The sequence below is a fragment of the Belonocnema kinseyi genome, chromosome 5, assembly GCF_010883055.1.
Source record: "Belonocnema kinseyi isolate 2016_QV_RU_SX_M_011 chromosome 5, B_treatae_v1, whole genome shotgun sequence".
Classification (NCBI taxonomy): domain Eukaryota; kingdom Metazoa; phylum Arthropoda; class Insecta; order Hymenoptera; family Cynipidae; genus Belonocnema; species Belonocnema kinseyi.
In genome coordinates this window covers 124,044,339-124,065,665 of record NC_046661.1, presented here as the reverse complement: position 1 = coordinate 124,065,665, position 21,327 = coordinate 124,044,339, and the positions used below count along the sequence as shown (strand labels likewise).

The 21,327-nt window shown below is 32.6% G+C and overlaps 2 protein-coding genes across 7 annotated transcripts in view; one reads left to right on the top strand and one right to left on the bottom strand.

Moving 5' to 3' along the window:
- LOC117172400 (protein charlatan) overlaps nt 1-21,327 on the top strand; it is a 480,082-nt gene that overhangs the window by 87,850 nt on the left and 370,905 nt on the right. Inside the window, exon 3 of the mRNA XM_033360289.1 lies at nt 1,916-1,985. The gene's annotated coding sequence lies outside the window, so the exon portion shown is untranslated. The remainder of the gene's footprint in view (nt 1-1,915; nt 1,986-21,327) is intronic.
- Nucleotides 1-21,327, bottom strand: part of LOC117172398 (protein grainyhead) — a 163,724-nt gene that overhangs the window by 27,196 nt on the left and 115,201 nt on the right. For all 6 annotated transcript variants that reach the window (XM_033360284.1, XM_033360286.1, XM_033360285.1 and 3 more), the window contains exon 4: nt 8,013-8,435. In XM_033360284.1, coding sequence (XP_033216175.1) covers nt 8,013-8,435 — 423 coding nt within the window. The remainder of the gene's footprint in view (nt 1-8,012; nt 8,436-21,327) is intronic.

Genomic DNA, 21,327 nt, shown 5'->3' with positions numbered 1-21,327 from the left:
TGACATTGGTACCGCGGCTACAAGCCCGGCAGCAACAATGTCAAGGGAGGAGATCTCCATGTACGATATCCAGGAAACGAAACGCGTAATAAGAATGTAAAGGTAAGAGTGACCAGACGTTTTAATGTTTGTCCCTCGAAGGTCTTGCGCGTGCTCCGACGCAATTACCTCTCGACCTTTCTCGTAAAAGACGTAATTATCTTTAAAAAAAAAACCGCAAAGCAACCAGATTTGCGCCCCCACCGCTTCCACTTTTTCTACTCTGGTATTGAGGTGTTACCCATTCATCATACAAAAATGATCAAGGATAAGCTGACGGACTCTAGATTTCCTTTTATCGTCTCGGCAGATTTCAATTAGGACAGTAAGAAAATTGTTTTTGTTGGGGCCGCAAAAAAAGTACTGTTATCTCAATAAAATTTTGAAAAACTTTCTCTGACTCAATAAAATCAGAATTTTGTTGAGACAACATCAAAATGTTGCACATGTAGTAACTAGACTTCTTACAAAAGTATGTTGTTATTTTTAATCCGGTTTCATTTCGCTAAGTTGGGGATAAGATTGTTTAGTGAACTATGTTCTTTATTCTCCCATTTTTTTTTAGTTTTTCGTTACCATAAAAAAATAAGCAAAATAGATGAGTCTTAGACTTAGAGCTGAAGCCCAATGTAGATTATTCTGAGTTCATATTTATTCCAAAGTGACTTATTTTACTTGAAAATTACTTATAAGCCTGGTTAATTGGCCAACCGACGGATGAATTCGTGGCAAGCAAATACCACCTTGGCGTGGATCGTTGACCTAACGTTGCTTTATAAGGATGCTTGTCAATTAACACGTTTTTCCAAGAGCATTCTAGTATTTTCGAAAATTTCAGGGTTGTAAATCTTAATCTACTAATTCTTGCGAAAATTCCTTCGGTAGTTGGTGATTTCTTTAGGAATTCTTCCTAAGCGAATGGAATCCTTTTCAGAAATAGTTTGCCTTATCACTTTGGATGTACTGATAGAAAGTATATTATTTTTGAAAGAAGATAAGGATATAATATTGCAAATTATAAATAAACTACATCATTCTACATGAAGAGAATGTTTTGAGGCACTTGCAACGTCATCCTGAGAGTTTTGTAGAACACTCATAACATTGTGAGAATGAGAATTAAGCACGGACTATAATGTTCTATCATAAAGATGATTCTTGTGCCTGTACTCACAGTATGCACCAAGTTCTTTATTCCCCGGAGAAGGTCGAGGGTCGTGCTGCAGGGGGCATCGTCAGAACACAACATTCTTGACGGAAGGTCGTTATAGTCGCGTCATTTCGCCGCCATAAAACAGAATGCCGCCTTTTATCCCTCTCTATCTTCACACCAAGATAAATCATCACTAAAAATTTAGCAACCTTTCGAAAGACCGGGAATACATATTATCCCAACAATTTCCAAACTATTTTTATCGAAGGGAACGGAGAATTGAATGCGATTATTTTTATTTGTCGAAATGCCTATTAGTTGAACTGACGGTTTGCCAACTTTTTGCGAAATTAATTTCAACTAGAAATATTTACACGTCCGTCGACAAATACGTGTTTTCACGCTCCGTGGATTTATCTACATGACACTATATCGTTGGTCCTTTTATTTTATTTTCAAAGTGGACGCCAATAACGGTAAGGTTCGGAAAGACGAAGCTTCCCATTGCTGGGTATTAGCATTAAAATGACACCTCCGACGGAATGGGATTTTTTTGTATTTTATACTTCGAGTTTATGTTCTTAAAGAGGTTCTCTGGGAGTGTTGGTTTTATCAAATTATCTCAAGTCGAACGGAATGAAATGAAATTTAATTAACCTTAATAAATTAAAATCTAACCTCGAATTAAAAGAAAGTCCTAACCATCTGCATATGTTTTTCTAGGATCACATGACCGTGAATGAATGGTTTGAGTCTACGGTAGCAGGAAGACTGAAGAGTGAAGACTGAACAGGTAAGGTAACAATGAAATAAAATTGGATTAAAATCATGTTCCCGCCTGAGTGGTTACGCACCTCGATGCGAGTTTTAACGATCCGCCATCGTACAAATTTTCAAGATGCTATCTTTGAATGGCAGGAGAGCAAGAGAGATAGAGATTGACGCAAAAGATTACGGTAGCACGTCCCCACGGCCTCCTGGTATCGGTAACAGACTAACAGAAGCATCTCTTTTGCCATGGCAATGCGATTTTTTTTCTTCTTTCAAGCCTGTACGTTGAGGATTCTCAACAGTAAATTACGAGATATGCTAAGCGACCGATATAAATCAAAAGTGGGACCGCGAGGGGTCTGTCTATAGTCACATAGTGCATACGGAAACAGAAATGAGAGAGGGTTTTGCCACCCCAAGTTGGGCTCGCGATATAAGCAGAGACCCTCACGAATCGGGGTGGGACCTTTTCCTTCGCGAAGAGGTAAAACCCACGGTAGTTTGCAAACGTAGCAAATGGACCGGAAAAGATGCGACTACAAACGTAAATAGATTGGTTTAGAATGGGAGGAAAAGGAGACACTTTTCAGAATTTTGTTCTCTTCAATGATTTCTGTGGTAATTTTAGAATGAAAGTATTGCTGAAAGTTTATGACCATAATACGATGAAAGTATATAGTAGGAAAGCATTGACATTTGGAAGCATTTAATTTTTTTTTAATGAAAAAGTTTCTAAGGCTTTATAATTGTAAAGTATCTGAAGGGATGATACTAATCTGAAACCATCCGCCTGGAGAACCTACAAATTACTAGAAAGAATTGAATAGATATTCAAAGATAGAAACATGCATGATCGAAAATATAAGCATTTAGTCGTTAAAACTAGAAATTTAAATGACCAGTTTTGAAATCATCACATTTTGAAAGTTGGTGAACATTACTATTTCAAATTTGAAAGGACACAAGTTCGAAAATATCCAGGGTTTGATGAATTGGCAAACCTTAAATGTTCCAATTTAAAACGTACTTGTAATATTAGAAAAAGTCAAATGTTTTTAATGTTTTTCAATAAAAACATTTTTATTTGGCTTATTTTTCATGCCAGAGATTTTGAAATAATTTTTTCCCCCTTTAGAAATGTTATACACAAATATTTAGAAGGCTTAAAATATATATGGCTTCTACTGATCTGGTATCTGGATGCTCTTAGGAATGTTCACGATGTACAGCCATGCTCAAAAGTACTCAATTATTTAATGAACAATATTTTACTTTCAGATTTTGTATTTAAATATTTTTGTGCTGCTTTTCATTTCATATCGGATTTTATGCCGGAAAGGGGAAGATTCGTAAACCGCAGACAGTTCATTTTAATCAACAATAGCCCCTTCGATTCCTTAAAATATTCTTTGCGAAATGTTAAAGGATTCAATTGTAAACGATCGACCCTTTTGATAATTCACCCTAAGGTTTCTCCTTCTAAATTCGTTTAAAGTAATTGCAGGTTTATTTGATTTATAATTTTCAAATCCAATATAACAGTCTTGGTTAATTTTGAGCTTGGTCTCTTTAAATCATCACATTTTAAAATTCAACTTCTTGAAGTTTAAGCGTCTTAAATTACTTATTCCCTATTGTTGGGTATTCTTATCCCCTATTATTTCGATTAAAACTAAAGAAATAAGATAGGTAAAATTATCCCTGATTAAAATGAAATACTTGCTTCGACTCGAATTTGGTTCTTTTTCGAAACAAGAGTCTCTCTTGGGTGAAAGCGAGATTTCGACGCGATAAGAGCTGCGCCAATTTGGAATGATAAATCGTCTCCTGGAACGGGCAAGGTTTTACCGGATACACTCGACTTTTCGCAATTCTCTTACTCTTTTAATTTTCTTTGCCCAGCCGCCTTTTATTGTCTCGCACTCGCCATAATCTGCCTCCGCGCCTACATACAAGTATCTTTAAATACGTTACCTCGCTTTTAATATATAGCGTATGGTGCAAATCGCGTTATATCCTACGCGTAATTTGCGCACAGCTATGTAATTCAGAATATCTCATATGTAGAATTGTAGATATACATATAAAGTACTTCTCTCAACACGACCTGAGGTCGACCGAGTTTATAAATCGTCCTTTAAAAAATACGATACTTCAAGACTCTGGTTATAAACGTTGCTGAACGACAGAAGGTACTGGTTAAATGTATCGAATAAACTAAATTGAACTGCGTGTCTCGTAATTTCTAAAATTACGGGAATAGGTCCCGAACCTTGGAGGTAAAACAATTTTTCAGTCTCGCGAGAATGTTTATTTGAATGAATAAAGCTACTTAAAAAGTAGGGAATGCTATTTGAAATGTTTTATCAGTTATTTTGTGCAAATGGTAGTTCAGTAAGCAATCAGTGATTATTGTCAGGGATTTGAGTTAGTTTTCTTCATGAATATTTTATTTCTCTACATATATAATATATGGTATATGTTCCTGAACATAATTTCTAGTAGACTATTCTTTTTTTGAAGTAATAATTTTACTATACTTTGGTCTACAATATCATGTATCGTAAAATATAACCACAGATATTTCTAGCAGTGGAAGTACAGACCTCTCAGCGTGCATCGGTTGAGCAAAAAGATCAGGAATATATTAAAAATCATGCAAAAAAGCATTTTCTGCTTGATACACGCGACATTCAACAAGCAACAATTTGCCATCGACAATGTGTCAGGGCTGGTCATTAATATCTCCTCCAAGTGAAATGATAACGCGAGCCAATACAAACCGTCATTCATATAGCCGACTGCTTGCTGGCTTTAATGCCAGCAATATATTTTTTTTATCCCCAAGAAAGAATCTCGATTGCAATACACATACGGGACTCGTTACGCTTCGCGTGTATCGCACATTTGCGCGAAGGAAATTAATTAACGGTGCAACTGCGCCCTTCGATATGACAGGTATGAGACGCAGAGAAATCGATTGCCTCTTGGACGAAAAAAAATCCGAGGTGTGATATCATACTCTCTCACAGAAGCTCCTACACGAGGCGAATCAGATTCCCATAGGAATTAGCTCATTAAAGAACGATTTGAAAATAAACTACGTCCCTACAGCATCATCTCGCTATTTATTTACGCTGCACATCTTGCACTTGGATTTTATTTGCATTCGCTCCTTGGTGCTTTATTGCGATTTGTCGTTTTTTTTTCAATTTTGTATAGATTAGAAATATGTTTTTTTTCCCCCAGGTGTAGGCAAATCCAGGAAGTTATGGAAGATAAATTATCATTATTCGTCAACAATTAATGAGGAATAATCGAATGACATTCCGCTTATCATTATTCCGGTTCAATTCTTCGTTTTATTGGATTATTATTAGAATTTAATTACCCACTTGCAAGGACATTAGGGTGCTAATCAAATGTCGTTTTTCTTTTTTCATGGCTGCAGTCGTATTTTCTGTTTATTTTAATGAATATTGATGGGTGAGTCATGTAATGTGTATGCAAATTAAATATTCAAATTAAATATCCAAGGAAAGTCTCGAAATTTCGAAAGAGTTCAGATTAGTTTCTAAAGAAAAAACGGAGCACTTTATAATTTTTTCAAGAGAATATAAAGCTTTAATTAAATTCTGATCGTCAATACTAATATTGAAGACAATATTGAGTACCGAGGAATTTATAAAAATGCAGAGACTCTTGCGTTTCTCAGAGTTCTTAATCGTACTTGGTTGGTACGAAAGGTTGTTAATTGTTAATTTACGGACAAGCAGGAATTCCGCTTAAGGTGTGCGATGCTTTTCTCCATATTTAGCGCGTCCTGGAGGCGAACATTCGTGTAAACTCATTTGCGGGTTTGTGTTGATAGTACCGATAGGCTGACACCTACAACGCGAGGGGAGAATGCATATCACTGAATTATGCGACGGTGGAGAATATAAAGTATAAAGTTTCGCGGTAAAGTCCACGCTTCGCATATCCCGGAGGTTCTTAAATTCTGCCAGGTCCTCTCGAAACAGAACTTTATGAAACACAGCTGTTCATAAACACATTCCGGTTAAAAAAGAGCCTGGAGAAATTAAATTTTAATGAAAGTAATTGCGCTTATTGTTAGTCATCAAGTATAAAAGGACTGCAATCGGATTTTCCATAACATTTTCAATAAAAATACAATTAATTTAACGCGAAAGACGCGTTGTAGATATTCATTCGAAATTATGGCTCTCTTGTGGTGATTATATTTTCAACGTCGCGTGTTGATAAGTAATAACGTAAATTTGAGCTGTGTTGTCAAAATTATATTGGGAAATTTATTAATTTTTTCATACAAATCCTAATTTGTATGATTAAAATGTGAGTTAAAATGTTTTTTTTTTTTTTAAATATACATAATTCAGTTTTTTCCTCAAGCAATAGAAATAAGTTTTTAAAGTCTGTCTGTTTTAAGATAATATTTCCATTTGATTATATAGATTTTATAATTTACTTGATAGATTTTCGAGAAAAAAAAATTGTCAAATAATATTTTTTCTATTTTAGCACGTTATTTGTTGAACATTTATATTGCGTGAAAATAAACAAAGACAATAAGTTTATAATTCACTATCGCGTAAAATAACTTATAAATAAGCCTTGTCTAGGTTCGCCGAAATTCGGTGAGCGTAGAACAAATATTTTCGGTGCGCCCACCTAGCTGAAAAAGGGACATTAGGTTCACCGAAATTCACTGAGAGTGGCAGAAATGTTTTGGGTGAGCCTTATAAATAATATAATATAGTTAAACCTCTTCATTAATACATGCTAATTTTTCTTTGATTATTTTAAAATATACCTTGTAGTTTTTCTTCGTACAGTTTGTTTGAGTGAAAAATATTTAAAAAAGTGAAATAAAATTTCAGCTGTCATAGAACCAAATTTTGTCGTTTTGATTAAGGCTTTAAAAAACTAAAAAAAAATAAAAATTTCCAAAATCTAAAAAAAATTGTCCGATTCAAGCTACAAAAAAATCAGGTTTGAAATGTTCAACTTTGTCCAATAAAGTGTTCTTTTATCAAAATCCAACAAAAACAATAACAGAATTTTTGCACATTGTAAAAATATGTTAGGCTAACAAAAATCCTTTTTAATTTCTTCACTAGCGAAAACTGTACATAAAAAAATGTGCCATATTAAATTGTCTGTAATTTTATCATTTCGATATTTTTCTATTTCGAATATCTTTTTTTCTGAAATGGCACAGTTTTTGGGTTTTCAATAGCCTCGATATTAACAGATTTAAAAAAAAAATTTTGGCCTCTTTTCGGATGCCACACAACAAATTTTATTCTCCGGGCCCAACCAATTAAAATAAATCTTAGCACTTTCATAATATCAAAAAACTATCAAATCAATTATAAAAACAATAGAATCATCAAAAAACGTTTTTGAAAAATGCATATGAACCACATATGTTTTATTTTTTCTCTAAAAATACATTTTGAAGCATACGGAGAGGAAGTTCAAAGAAAGTCAGGGTCGGCAGTTTAGAATTTGATTTTTTTCAAATTCCAAATTTTGTGTTTAGAAAGATTTAAAAAAATCATTAAATGGGATCAATTGAAATCTTCAAATTTGTATACTCCGAGGTTTTTTTCAATATAAAAAAGAGGTTCAGTTAATTAAATTCAAAATGAGCTTATTCGTACAGCATTCAATGAACTAATGCAATTAATTTTCTAGATACTCAAAGTGTCCAAAATAAAAAAGCGCAATAACTTTAAAAAAATTGTTTTGAAGTGAAAGCCTTTGTGATCTATGCTTTCTCTATTTAAAAAATAGGTAAACAATCCATAAACCCTATTTTCAAATTTTGTAAATAATTTTAATTGTAATCCGAAAAATTCCCGAATGCCTAAACTCGTGACGAGCATATTTTGATCTCAGAATTTAGATCCACTTGAGACAAAAATCAAATGTTGGTCTGAAGTGCATCCGCCCTCCTGATGTTCAAGTTGAAAAAGTGACAAGTCAGGTTAAAGAGTAGGAAAGAAGAACAAAAGACACTTACGTGGTCCAGAGTTCATGCGTGGGCGGTAGTTTGACATCGGACGCTTTTTCGGGAAGTTTGTAGTACTCGTAAACGTAGGAGGCAGCAGGATCATCGCCGTGACCAGACACGGCTGATACCTGATGCTGTTGCTGAAGATTGAGCATGGCTGCAGTGGCCACCGAAAGCGGATGCTCGCAGTAGGCCCGCCAGTCGCCCTCCATACCCTGCACCTGCACCTGCACGGCCGCGACCCTTTTGTGGACTTCCGGGTCGCCGGGTTCGGCCGCACCCTGGACCCCGGTCGCGTTTTGCAGGGACTGTGCCTCCTCGGAGCCTAAATCTTCCTCGTCTTCGGGCTCACGCTGTCCCCCCACTGGCCCGTAACCTGACTGATTGTCTTCGGGAACTCCACCAGAATCCTCCTCGCCTCTACTTCGTCTTCTGCAGAAAGAAACAGAATATAAAATTGTAATTAATTTCATTTATCCGATTATTGTAATTTTCATTTGGGACAGGGGATTGAGTCAAGAATTATAGTATAATATTATAGTATAATTTTGTCTTGAAACTGGTATTTTTGGACCTAATTCTGATTTATAAAAATAGAATTTATGAATACAATCCTTGTTTGAAGTCACAATTCGTCAGTGTTGGAATGTTTCTAATTCCAAATTAAAATTTTGTCTTAATTATAAACTTCTTTTTTTGGAAATACAGTGGGACCCTTCAATAGCCCTTCCGAGAATTGACGCCGCGCCGCAGTTAGGTGCAACAGAAGTATTATATCGTTAAAAATCAAGGTTTCTAGAATCTTAGAATTTTTAAGTTTATATTATGAAGCTACCGGTTTGAAAAATTATAATTTAAATGCAATTCAGACTTCGAAAATTAGAAACAAAAGCATTGAACTTTTGTTCATTGAAAATTAAATTGTTCATTTTCAAAACTGTAGCCTTACAAATTAAAATTAAACAATATTCACGTGAGCTCATTTGGAAATTGTTTGAATTTCGGGAGTGAAAACTGAATAATTAAATAATTAAAATTCGAAGTGCTTGCAATTCTGAATACGTACAGTTTCGCAAATATAACATTTTTTATAAAACGATTTTTTTACCTCAAAGCATCATAGTTTCATTTATTATAGTTTGAAGGGTGTCATGACGTATAAATAGTACAGGGAATTCTTACAAAACTTATTTTTTTAAATAAAAACGTTTTCATGAATCGGATATACATTTTAAAAAGTCTGGTTTGCAACACAATTGGTAAGGGAAATGCCGTATTTTTTATTTCAACTTGGATTCTTTTTTTAATAATTTAAATTGGAATTTGGAACTTCAATGCCTATTTCATAACCCGTTGGCATTAGGGTCCATATTACTCGTAGATCCTATCGTGCAGAAATTGATTGATTGATCGACTACATCATAGTATAAATCATAATCAATCTACTCCAGCTTGTCAATGTTCATTGATATTTTTATATTTCCTAATTTATGCCTTCATAATGTCGCAGTTGTTTTTATCGTGCATCAGAAAGTCCTTTTCGATAAAAGATACCGTTTTTTTCAATTTCTTCCAAAGCTCGACATTTTCTCGTTTCATATTTCTTGAGTCCTTCCCACTGACATGTTATCGATAATCCTCTAATCTAACATACGATACATCCCAGCTTCGTGATCGGCCGTAGGCGTAAGTCGTTGAGTTTAAGTTAGAGAATCAAAGGGATTGAAAAAGCGAGAGAGACGACTTCGACGTCTCCGATTTCAAAGATATTCATGCTTCTGCTGCTCGATTTCGGTAAAGAAAAATGTATTCGTGTTTCATTCGATGTACTTGCGACATGTCCACGTACAGATAACGAGAGAATATCTTTGTACTCAGATACTAAAGATGAAGCATGAATTCCGGTATGGAATAAAATTACAAAAATGCGTTGAGCCACGGCACTGCACTGGAACCTGTAATTAAGAATGATTTCGAATATGGCCTTGATCCTAAATCTAGGTAATACAAACGTAAACATCCAGGGCCGCCTGATACATATCTCTTGAATTTGGGCGCATGCCCACAGTAGGCATAATTACTACGCTGAGAGTACTGTCCTCATGCTGTTTGTCAGGCTGAACTGAGCACCGATGAGAACTGAAATTCTAGGAATATCGTAAATTTGGGGTTCTTAATTCCAGGTTCTAGTGTATTTTTCTACTATTTCGAGAAAAATTAGACTAACGACACTATTTTTCCAACAATATTCCGTTAATGTTACTATTTCTTTACTTCTCCTTAGAAATATTTTTGAACTTCTTCGCTGATTAGCTACAATAATGTGACCTCTATTGCAACGAATCACAGAATACTGTTTCATCCAAAAATAACGTTAAGAAATTTGGGAGGGCGGAAGGGGCGAATAAACCTGACTTTTTCTTAAAAATTAATCGATTAGATCAACTTTCAATCAAGTAGTTCGATTTCCAACGAAAAGAGATAAATTGACAACAGCAAAATTTAATATTTGATATTTTATCCAAGAGAAGATTTGCATTTTTAACCATGACGCTAAATTTTTTACCAAAAGAAATGAATTTCCAATCCGAAAATACGAATTTTCAACTACAAATATGAAATTTTAGTAAACGAGTTCGTCTTTCAAGAAACGAGTTCAATTTTCAATCTGTCAATATGAATTTTCTACAAGAAATGATATATGTGATATTTAAAGAAATAATTTATATAAAATAAAAAAGTAATTGCATTTAACCAACAAAAACGAATTTTTAACCAAAAAAAACTTGAATCCTCCGTCAAAATCCAAAAAGACGAATTTTTAACAAAATTGTTCAACTTTTAACAAAACAATTCAATTCTGAACCAAATAATTAAATTTTTACTAAAAACAGATGTCATTTCAACCAAAAATTTAATGTTAGACATTTTTGCCCAAGATAATGAGCTTGCAATTAAAAATATTTTGATTTTTTGTTTGGACTCTAATAATAATAATGACAATATGTACACTATTTTTCATCTCTGAGGTGGGTCCGAGGCCTACAATGGGTAAAAATTATTTTGTTTTATTAGTTTAAGTGCTCTGAAATTTTCATCCATGCAAAGTATCATTTCAATTATTAAAATTTGAAGTTACTTCAATGAGGATAAGATGAAGTTGTAGATATTATAAAGCTTTCAGGATCAGTTTCTCTCCTATCAAAATTCAATTTTATTAGTAGTTGTGTACGCCTGAAATATTTCCCCTTCTAAATGTCTTTATTTATATTTACGATGCACTTCACGCAGGATGATCGCGAGCAAATAGGTTGTAAAAATGACGAGAAGGGTTGCCAACTAAGATGAGCTAGGAGACTCAGCTAAGATGGACGAACAGATAATGGTGCTCATGATGCATGGTGAATGTGTACTCTCTGTTAGAGATCAAGATGTATGATCATACCATCCACAGTGGCGTCGAATTTCATAAAATAATCAGATTTAGAATGCAGCAAGCGTAAAATGTTTATTTATAATATTATACAAATCTTCTGTCAAACACATTAGCTCCCATTGTCTAACATCCACAGAAACAAAATATTTCAGAGTTAAAAGTTAAATTTGGAAAATTTAAATTTCGCTGAAGGGGAATAACGCCACGCTTAAAAATATTTTCCTAATCCGTCTGAAATAATTCACCACATTTTTTTCAAATGATAGACCGGCTAGACTAATAATTTTCTCAAATTTTATCCGTCCAAAAAAAATTTCTCCACTGTAATTTCTTAACCACTCAAGCATGCGCGAAATCTGCCGGTACCTATACAAACAGGAAAGGAGAGAAATATTTGCACAGGATAATTCAGGGTCTCATTATCAGGGCAGGAGCTCCTTCTCCTATGACGGTTGTCCAGGTGCAGGTAGCACCAAAAAGAAGCACGTTTATAGAGAGAGCAGAGATCAAACCAAGGGGTAGGAGAGGGGGCTGGGAGATTGATTCGACATGCATAAATTAGAGAGGATAAGCCTTTATTCCGCGTAATGCATTGGTATTGGGATTGGAATTGGGATGCACATCAGACGAGAGTATAAATTGATGACTGTAGGCAGAAGGCAGGGGTCTATAATAATTAATCTTCGAGCCTGTAGGTATGCGCAAAGGCATCTGTAGTCTCGTATACCTCGCGACTTTGTCGGGGGTGACAAAAAATTGCCTATAAGTCACGCAGAAAAGACCCGAAAAAATGCAAGGGCCATGATATTAGGCAAAAAGTTATTTCGGGGTGTCTTGATACAGAAAACATCTCTTTAGTTCATCCTTTTTGATCTAATTTTTAGAAAAATATCTCAACAGGCTGTGGGCCCATTAAAAATTCCTCGCAGCTGGATAAATTACGCGATTTTCTGGAATTATAAATTCTTAAAAATAAAAATATTTTTAACAATAAAGACTACAGAAATGAACAATTAAAAATATATTCTAATGTTCAGATAAGTTAAGATTATTCAATGTTGAGAGCTTTTATTATAAGATTATTTAACATCAAATTGTATAAGTTCGAGTCAGTTTCTGTATTCTTTTTTTTAAAGAATTTATCTTGATTTTACAATTACAAGTAACCTTATTAGTTAACGTAAAAGGAGTTAACACGGATCTGCCGAGGAAGGTCATTATCATTAATAATAGAGAATTTATACTTTGCTTGAATAAACAGTCCATATTGCAAGTTAGAATGGTTGGATTATAATCCAAGCTGTCGATCCTTCAAGCTTGATAGTTTGCTTGAGACTTCCTGTCCCAAGTGGGGATTTATTTTTCCCTAAATGAGGAATTCAATCCTCTTGTATCAGGCTAATCGAGGACGTAGAAAGCAATCCTGACAGTGAGTCTCTCTGTTTTTATGAATCAAAGAGTGACCCGCGGAGGCGTACTAACATCGATCACCGTAGCCAGTCAAGGATGCCAATAAGGACGCGGCGGCCACGTCAGGGTGGTTCGTTAGTCAAGATCAATTACTTTGGAAAATGTTATATTCATAAATTATACGATGATAACTTTTTCCGCTGCTAAATCCGGGTTTTGAGTCCAATTTTGAAAAGCAGACGTTTCCTGCCTTATTCCTTAACAACTTTCAGGGATCACAGTCTATTCCCCCTTTTTTGTTACCTAATTCCCCATTTCTCCCTTAAAGAGCAAACAACTGAAATCAAGAATTTATAACCAATTTTTTCCCTTTTTACAAGATTTCAATTCTTTTTTGAAGAACAACAAATAGACAATCTATTATTTAAAACAAGAGGATTCGAAAGAGATTCTTTTTAAAGATACCAATTTTTTTTTACCAATTTTTTGCAGAAGTTTAATTTTCAATCAAAAATGTAAATTATCAGCAAAGAAAGTTCATTTCAAACTAAAAAACGAATTTTAACAAAACAGTTAAATTTTTAATCAGGGATGAATCTTAAACCAAGTAGTTAAATTTTCAAGTCAAAACGACTAATTTTCTGCAATAAAAGTTGAATTTTCAAGCTGAAAGAAATTAATTTCTAATCCAAAGAAACGAATTTTCTACTAAACAGTTTAATTTTCAACCCAAAAATATTAATTTTTCAAACAAAAAAGTTTAATTTTCAACTAAAAAGGCTTACAAATAGACTGTTACTAAAAAAGATTAATTCTTACTAAAAAATTTAATGGCGAATATTTCAAGGAAAAAAGATTTTAATTTCAAGTCAAAAATAGTTGAATTTAACCAAAAAATCTAATATTCTATAAAATGATTCAATTTTCAACAAAACAGATGCATTTTTAACTAAAAAGATCAATCATTATAAAAAAATGAGTTTTTAATCTAGCAGTTTAACGTTAAGCCTAGTACAATAGTATGTAGACGAACTGCAAAAAAAAAAAAACTTTCCGCTAATAAGAGAAATTTTACACCAAAAAATACTATGTTACCTCAACAACAACAAAATTTGCAACCATAAATTTGGAATTTTTAACATAAAAAAATCAATTTTCCATCAAAATAATTAATTTGCAAACAAAAATATTGAATCATTAAACAAAGGAATGATTTTTAAATCTAGCAGTTCAAATATAAATCAAGTACTTGAATTTCCAACAAAAAATAGTAATTTTCTTCCAAAAAGATTAATTTTCTAGTAAAAAAAAAACGAATTTTCAAATAAAATTCATAAATTTCCGGCCAAAGGGTCGAATTTGCCATTAAAATAGTTCAATTTTCAACCCAAAATATAGTAGTTAAATTTTGACTAAAAAAAAAGAATTTTAAATCACAAAAACTACGAATGAAAAAAAAGTTAAATGTTCAAACAAAGAAATGAATTTTCTACTAAAACTTATGTTTTAAGAAAGTGGTTAGATTTGCAACCAAGTAGTAACATTTTAAATTAAAACAGTTAAATTCTGAATACAAAACGTTTTAATTGATATTTCAAACAGAAAAGATAAAAATTTTGAATAAAGTACATTGGAATTTAACCAAAACGAAGATTTTTCTGCCAAAATTGTTATTCTCTACCAATAAAGACGAATTTCCAAGAAAATATATGAAATTTCAAACAAATAAAAACAACAATGATGAATGTTTGACCATACAATGGAATTTTAAACAAGGAAGTTCAAATTTATAAATTAGTTGTATTTCCAATTAAAAAAACATGAATTCTTCAGAAAAATTGATCTAATCCATAACATTCAACGTTTTAATCATCAATAAGTGGTTGATTTTAATCATTTATTAAAATAAGGGAATTTAGTGAAGAATTAATTTAGAAAAAATTTCACTATTTTATTATAGCATATTAATCAGTCACTGATATTGCCAGAAGATCAGTAATTGCAAATAGATATTATATTCAGTCAGGCAGTAGTGACTGATTCACCTCTTTAAATGACTGTTTTGCCAGTAGAAATGACTGGTTTGCAGGGAAAGCATGTTTTATTAATTTGGCTTCTTTGTCGTATGGTGAAAATTTATCTCCTTTTACTAATAATGAAAGAAATGTTGAAAGCCACATAAAAACAGGAACGCTAGATGATTTTTCTGTCGTGCGCCCTTTTTAATTCCGAATCCGTCGTTGCGTCTGAAGGGCCGATAAAAAGCGTATCGAACAAGTAAGCAGTGGGGAGAAAGACAAAGACAAAGATGAAAGAACATAGAGGATTCTTTTTCAAATGGTAGGGAATTGTAAAAAATGTTGGTTGTACTGAATCGATTGCCATGGGGACGTTCGTCGTATGAATTTTGAAATAATGCGAGCAAGTTAAGGATCTGTACCCTGGCGCACGTGGCTGACCGTATACGTGACCGGTGTATTTATAGGTTATGTATAATGTCGAGCTCTGGAGCGAAATGCGCTATGTACTTTTATAGCGATTTCTCGAGAATCTGAAATCAAGTAATTGGGCGATTCCGCGCAAAACGAGACCGATATTTTCATTTCCTTATTCTCATTTCTCTCCACCGCTATGGACTTTCTACTGAAAGTTGATTCGGCCATCATAAAAGATATCGCGAACGGTAGTGCAAACGAGGATATATGAAAATAATTTATACACTTTCTGCAGGAATTGGACCAAGATTTTGATTGGCTTTTTCAAATCCGGTTTATATGAGTAATATAATATTTCTCTGAAAATAGAAGCTCTTATGCAGTTTATATTAATTAAAATCGTATACAGAGAAACACATTTAGATTGCGGAACTAGAAGTTTGGTAATATTACCATTCGATGAATAGGGTTGAATGACTACCTTCAACCTCATCTGTCGAAAAACCGGCTCCACTCGGAATGTGGTTTTCTGCAGTTTTCCTCTCCCTGGCCAAACCAGGGTGACCTAGTGAAATGGAAACATCTGGCGATATACGTGCTCATTCTGAAGAACTTAAATTGTCCATCCTTAATAAGACATTAATTAGAGTAAGTAAATATTACTGAAAATCCTGTGAGATTAGCAGAATTTGTTTCTGATTCTGGAGTGTTATTTTAAACTGATTTTTCGGCTAAGAATAAGCTATAATAGGAAATAATATTTTTAAAAGGGGATAGAATTTGAATTTTCAAATACTCATTGCGTTATATAATAAAAATAATAAAAGTAAGTGAAGTTTATCGATTTGATTTAATTTTAATGCCTGTTTCAATTTTTTTCTCTCGTTTTTGGTTGGTGGCAAAAATATATAAAGTGAAAGAGAGGCCGCACTGGATACATATGCAAATTTAAGGGAACCCTTGCATGAGCTTCTCGGGACTTCACCTGCGCATCCGGTTTTCGCATGCTTCTTTGATTTTGTCCTCACGTATTATGTCAGTCTCTCTATAACTTTTCAAATGTGAAATGAAAGTTTAAAACGCGTATGAAATTCTCTTTTTCATACAGGATTATTTTAACTTGTTTACTATTTGCCAATGATATTGATTCATCTTTTTGTTGAAGTACGCTTCAACAAAAAGATGAAAAAAAATTCATAAAATATAAATAATTTTCATGAGAAATTAATGCTTAATTTACATTCAGCCTAGTTTAACATAGTTGATACTAGAAATATGTGAATGTCCATGTAAAGAATTGTTTATAAATAACAGTTTTTTTTAAAATCAATTTCTAAACATCTAAATTGAAAAGTCTTCTTCTATTTCCCAGCTTTCCTCCTTTTTTAGATTCTCCCTTTTTGAAACTGTATTTTTAAAAAATAAAATTTTTAAAATATTTGAACAATTCAAAGTCAAACTTTACAAATTCATTATACGAGCCCTGCCAATAAAAAATTGAAAAATATTTATTTGGCCGATTTCAAACTAAACTATATTTAGGTAATTTACATAGTATTTTAGATGCTCAAATTTAAACTATTTTTAGTTTGCATTTGAGCATAGCATAGCATTGTTTTAATTTTAAAATCAAAGTATTAATGGTAGTAAGGACGAAATGACAAGTCTTGGAAACAAAAATTAATTATAGACTTATGAGTATCACGATTTCACTATTAATAATAATTTAATTAATATATATATAGTTTTATTTTTTATCGGACTTTCTTATATCGCCGCGAATGGATTTTTTATGACCTAATGAGTGTATCCAACTTTGAAAAATAATTTTTTAAATAGTAGAAATCATTATAAAGTCAATTAAAATTATTTAAAAATGAATAATACATTTTTCCTTCACTTTCCTTAAATTCTTAATTTGATTGAATGTAAAGTATTACGAAAATGCTAAAATATTATAATTCGAAAATAGTTATATTTGCAATTTAGATTATTGTCCAATTGGCTGCTTTTAAATTTCTACTTTTCGAAAAGCAGAATTTTAAAAAATATTGACAATATTAATCGAAACGAACAGAGTAAAGCACGTTAGCACCTGTTTTAATGTGAAAAATCTACCTACAATAAAACACCCTTTTAAAAATATCTAACGGAATTTTCAAGGTGTCTGCGACGGCTCGAATCCCCTAATCGTATGCAAACTCGCGTCTCATAATAGTCAGGATTTTTGTGTCTAGTCATCCTTTACATTTATGAACTGCAACCTGAATGCTTTTACTTTAATCTTCATTGTCCTTCTTTACAAACAAACTTTATCGTCTATAAAAACACGAAATGTTTTCTCTCATCTAAAAATAGGATCTGCTTCTACGTTTTTAAATCAAATACGAAATGAAGCACGTATGATATCATTGTCGAATCAAGTGCCTTGTTAAAAAAACTCAAAATGCTTTTCTTTCTGCGATTTGTTTTGTTCCTAAGAAATGGAGGTAGTTATAGCATTTCTGATTTTGAGTTTTTTGACAATAATAGTAATAATAATAGTAAGAAGAATAAAGGAGCATGGATTATATCCTATGTCGGTGAATTTAAATTAGTTTAATCACTGTTGATTAGTTATTAAAATTTGGAAAATGTGAGCTAATTGGTTTGGTTTATTGAGCTTTTATATCGACTTTTAACAGGTGTTCAAATTAATTTGTTGCCTTTACTTTGATTTCTTGTAACTATTGGGCAAATTTGAAATTTTTCTCGTCTTAAGGTAGTTTCTTAAGGGCAAGCTCAAGCTTTAAAACATAATGTTATGGGTGGTGGCCCTGCGGACTTAACCTTAAATATAATTAGTGAATATAATGATTTGCGAAAGAGATTTCACAATTGTGAGTTTTGATTTAGAATTCAAAAAGAATTCAATATCTCAAATTTTCCTTGTCGGACGATAGTGTATTTACTAACAATTTTTAGGTTGAGTCCGCAGGACTGCCATCTATTAGATTGTGTTTTAAAGTTTAAAGTTTGCCTCTTAAAACTACCAATACAGACGGAAACTAAATCAAGTTGGGCCAAGAGCCATCAGGGGTCAAAGTAAAAGCACCGAATTAATTTGTAGACGTAATACTTATGACGAATTTAAAAGCTACTTGCCTGAAAATTTAAGAGAGGGAATATTGTGTAAAATGAAGTTTATTCTGATAAAAGGCCATTTACACGATTAAAGTCGGTGTTCGTGTCTCGGAACGCAATGATACATCACAGAGGACATAAAGAAAAAAAGAGTCGATTAATATTCTGTAGAAGTATTGTCCACGCGACCCGGGAACCACCCTGGAGATCTCTAGTACGCATTTCAATGAAGCCGCCACTACTAGTCGTTCCACGCACACATAAAATATTTTGAGTGAGTGTTTTCCGTCAATCGGATGTCCAAAACGTGAAAAATCCTTAGGGGTGGTCTTTGAAAGGCAAATTTATTTACATTCTTTCGGTGGCTTTTGAATCTGACAATAAAATGCAAAACTGAGTATATCGACTGCTCGATTCAATATGGAATCAATTTCGGGTGATTCTCTGTATTAAGAATTAAGTTTCAGTTGTTCCGTATATTGGGATAAAGTCTATTTTGATAGATTTTCACATTTTGAATTTTGGTGATAAAATAAACAAAAGTAGACCTTTCTGCAACACGTAACGAAATTTTATGGAAATCCCTAGAATATTTACTAATGTGTAGTATTTAATAATATTGTATTACGTGCTGAAATATGTATGGTATGCTTGTTTATTTTATTTCAAAGAATCAAGCTGTCAAAAAATAAACTTGAGTTCACTCACAAAACGACTAAAGCCTGATTCTTGATCTGGAATCATTCTAATTTTATTCCATTTCATATGGAGCAGTCTATATGTTACAGAGAAAACTGTTACGAAAGTTTAAAAAAATCCGAAAAAAATTAGTTTTATTTATTTGGAAGAAGGGAATTTTATCCTCATACTTTTTTCATGGTTTTGGTGTAAATGTTTTTTTGTTATTAAAATCAAATGAAAAGTTGATTATTATTGTATATTGTCCCTTTTATCCCTTAACCACGAATTATTTAATAGAAAACGAAATGATCTGACATTTCAGGATTATTCTGATATAAAGAATGTAGGGAGGTTTCTGAAGTATTTAGTTTCAAATCTGGAAGTGTTGAAATCATTTCAATTTAAAGCGACTATAATTTTCAAATTTTGAAGGCTTCAAAATCAGTTCTGAATCTGAAAAAAGATTTCCTTTGTTTTCTTTTTGTAAGATTAATTTGGTAGTTCGTTCAGTTTTAGATGCTGTCAATAATCAAATAATTAGTAAAAAATAATAATTAACTTTGTTACACTTTAAAATAGTTGGTATTCAATTAACTAACATTGGATTAATTTATGCAAAACTGATCTTAGTTTAAATAAATTTTGTCATTTAGTTAATGAAATCTTAAATTTAGACTAATTTTTCATAAGTCCACTTGTTAGTATATATAATTAGAACCTGAAAAATTGAATTTTAAATGAAGAATGGTTTTATTTCAGCCATTGTTGCAAAATTATACTATTTTGAATGATTTCCATTTGAAAGATAAAACCAATTTATTTTGAGAGGTTTTATATAACTCAAGATTGTTTAACATAAAATCCTTTGGATCTTAAATGATTAAACGCTCAATCAATTGCAAACGTTCAAAAATTGGATTTTTTCTATTTTGAATCATTCTATTCTTAATTTTATCTTTGCGAAAGTTCTCAATCTCAAATTGTACAATTTCGAGCCTTTTACTTTTGAATTATGATGCAGAATTTCTCGGTTATGACCATTTAGAATATGTTATAAACGATTCCGTAATAAAATTTGCTTAATTTTATTGCTCTTAACCTGAAATTATCAATTCTTCCAAGCTCAATTTTCTTTAGGTATAAAATAAGTGCTACTGCTTTTTGTGCTTCTTTTTGTTGTTGTTTCAAATAGACTAAACTCGTTTGCGTTTCATAGACTAAAATTTGCTGTTGATTGTACCAAATATTTTGTTAATTAAACTTAACTTTCTCTAATAAAATGATAAAAAGATAAAGTGACGGTAACAAAATATTTTGTTGAGCAGTTTCTGTTCATTTTGCAACAATTGGATTATAATTACCAAACATTTGACGGTAACGAATAAAAAAGTGGTTGGTGTAAAACTAAAACTTATTTAGCTTAAACGAATATTTATGTATGTTAAGTACGTTTGTTACTTGTACCAAAGAATTTGGTTGCTCTTACCAAACTCATAAAAATCATTTGATTATAGAAGTATTTCGATTATTCACAATTTTGTTTATCCATTATCGATACCTTTATTCTAAACTCTCCAATCTGGGGTTAGCAGTCTAAAATCTCCCATCTCGTTTTGTGTTGACTTCTTACGTTGCTTCTTACTTCGAATCACAGATTGGAGAATTTAGACTGCTAACCCCAAAATGGAGAGTTTAGACTGCTAACCCCAGAATGGAGAGTTTATACTTCTAACCCCAGGTTAAAGAGTTTAGACTGCTAGTTCCAGATTGGAGAATTCAGTCTGATAATCCCAGATTGGAGAAATTAGAGTGCTAATTCCGGATTAGAGAATTTAGACTGATAATCCCAGATTGAACAATTTAGACTGCTAAACACAGATTAGAGAATTTAGACTGCTAACCCCAGATTTGAGAATTTAGACTTTTAATCCCAGATTTGAGACTTTAGACTGCTAACCCCAGGTAGGAGAATTTACACTTTTAATCCGAGGCTGGAGAGTATATCATAGACTGTAGAGGTACCGCTATAATCGTGGATCATCCTGGCGATATTCAATTATGGCCAATTATTTTTTTTGTAAATTAAACACATTTTATTTATTTCTGTTCGTCCGACTACACATTTTTCTCAGTGTAGTGGTACTGTTCTCTGGTTGTTCCAATATAAATTGCGCTCATTTAATTGAACAATTTTTTGAACTATTATTAAAATTACATCAAGAATATTCCATTCATAAAA